This window comes from Egretta garzetta, unplaced genomic scaffold, assembly GCF_000687185.1.
Source record: "Egretta garzetta isolate BGI_Z169 unplaced genomic scaffold, ASM68718v1 scaffold425, whole genome shotgun sequence".
Lineage (NCBI taxonomy): Eukaryota > Metazoa > Chordata > Aves > Pelecaniformes > Ardeidae > Egretta > Egretta garzetta.
This window is the reverse complement of record NW_009259796.1, coordinates 1,160,638-1,160,863: the sequence shown is the minus strand read 5'-3', so window position 1 is coordinate 1,160,863 and position 226 is coordinate 1,160,638. Positions and strand designations below refer to the sequence as shown.

The window sequence follows — 226 nt, the reverse complement described above, 5'->3', positions numbered from 1 at the left end:
GGGAGAGGAGCAGCTGGCAGAAGTCCTTGCTGGGTGCCGGGGCCTGCCCGCGCGTCTCGAACACCTCCTCCGGCAGCAGCGACGCCATTTTGGGACGCTGGAAGGCGGTGTCTATGGCAACCAGGAAGAGGCGGACATCACGCGGGGTCACCGGGAGCCCAGCCCCCTCTTAAAGGAGCAGGGCCGGTAGTAACGCGGCCGCGGGGCAGGGTCTTCCCCGCCGCCG

At 69.5% G+C, this 226-nt stretch overlaps 1 protein-coding gene across 1 annotated transcript in view; it reads right to left on the bottom strand.

Moving 5' to 3' along the window:
• Positions 1-210, bottom strand: part of FBXO36 (F-box protein 36) — a 33,410-nt gene extending 33,200 nt beyond the window's left edge. The window contains 1 exon segment of the mRNA XM_035895214.1: positions 7-210. Coding sequence (XP_035751107.1) covers positions 7-88 — 82 coding nt within the window. The 5' untranslated portion in view covers positions 89-210.
• Between the last annotated feature and the right edge of the window lie 16 nt (positions 211-226).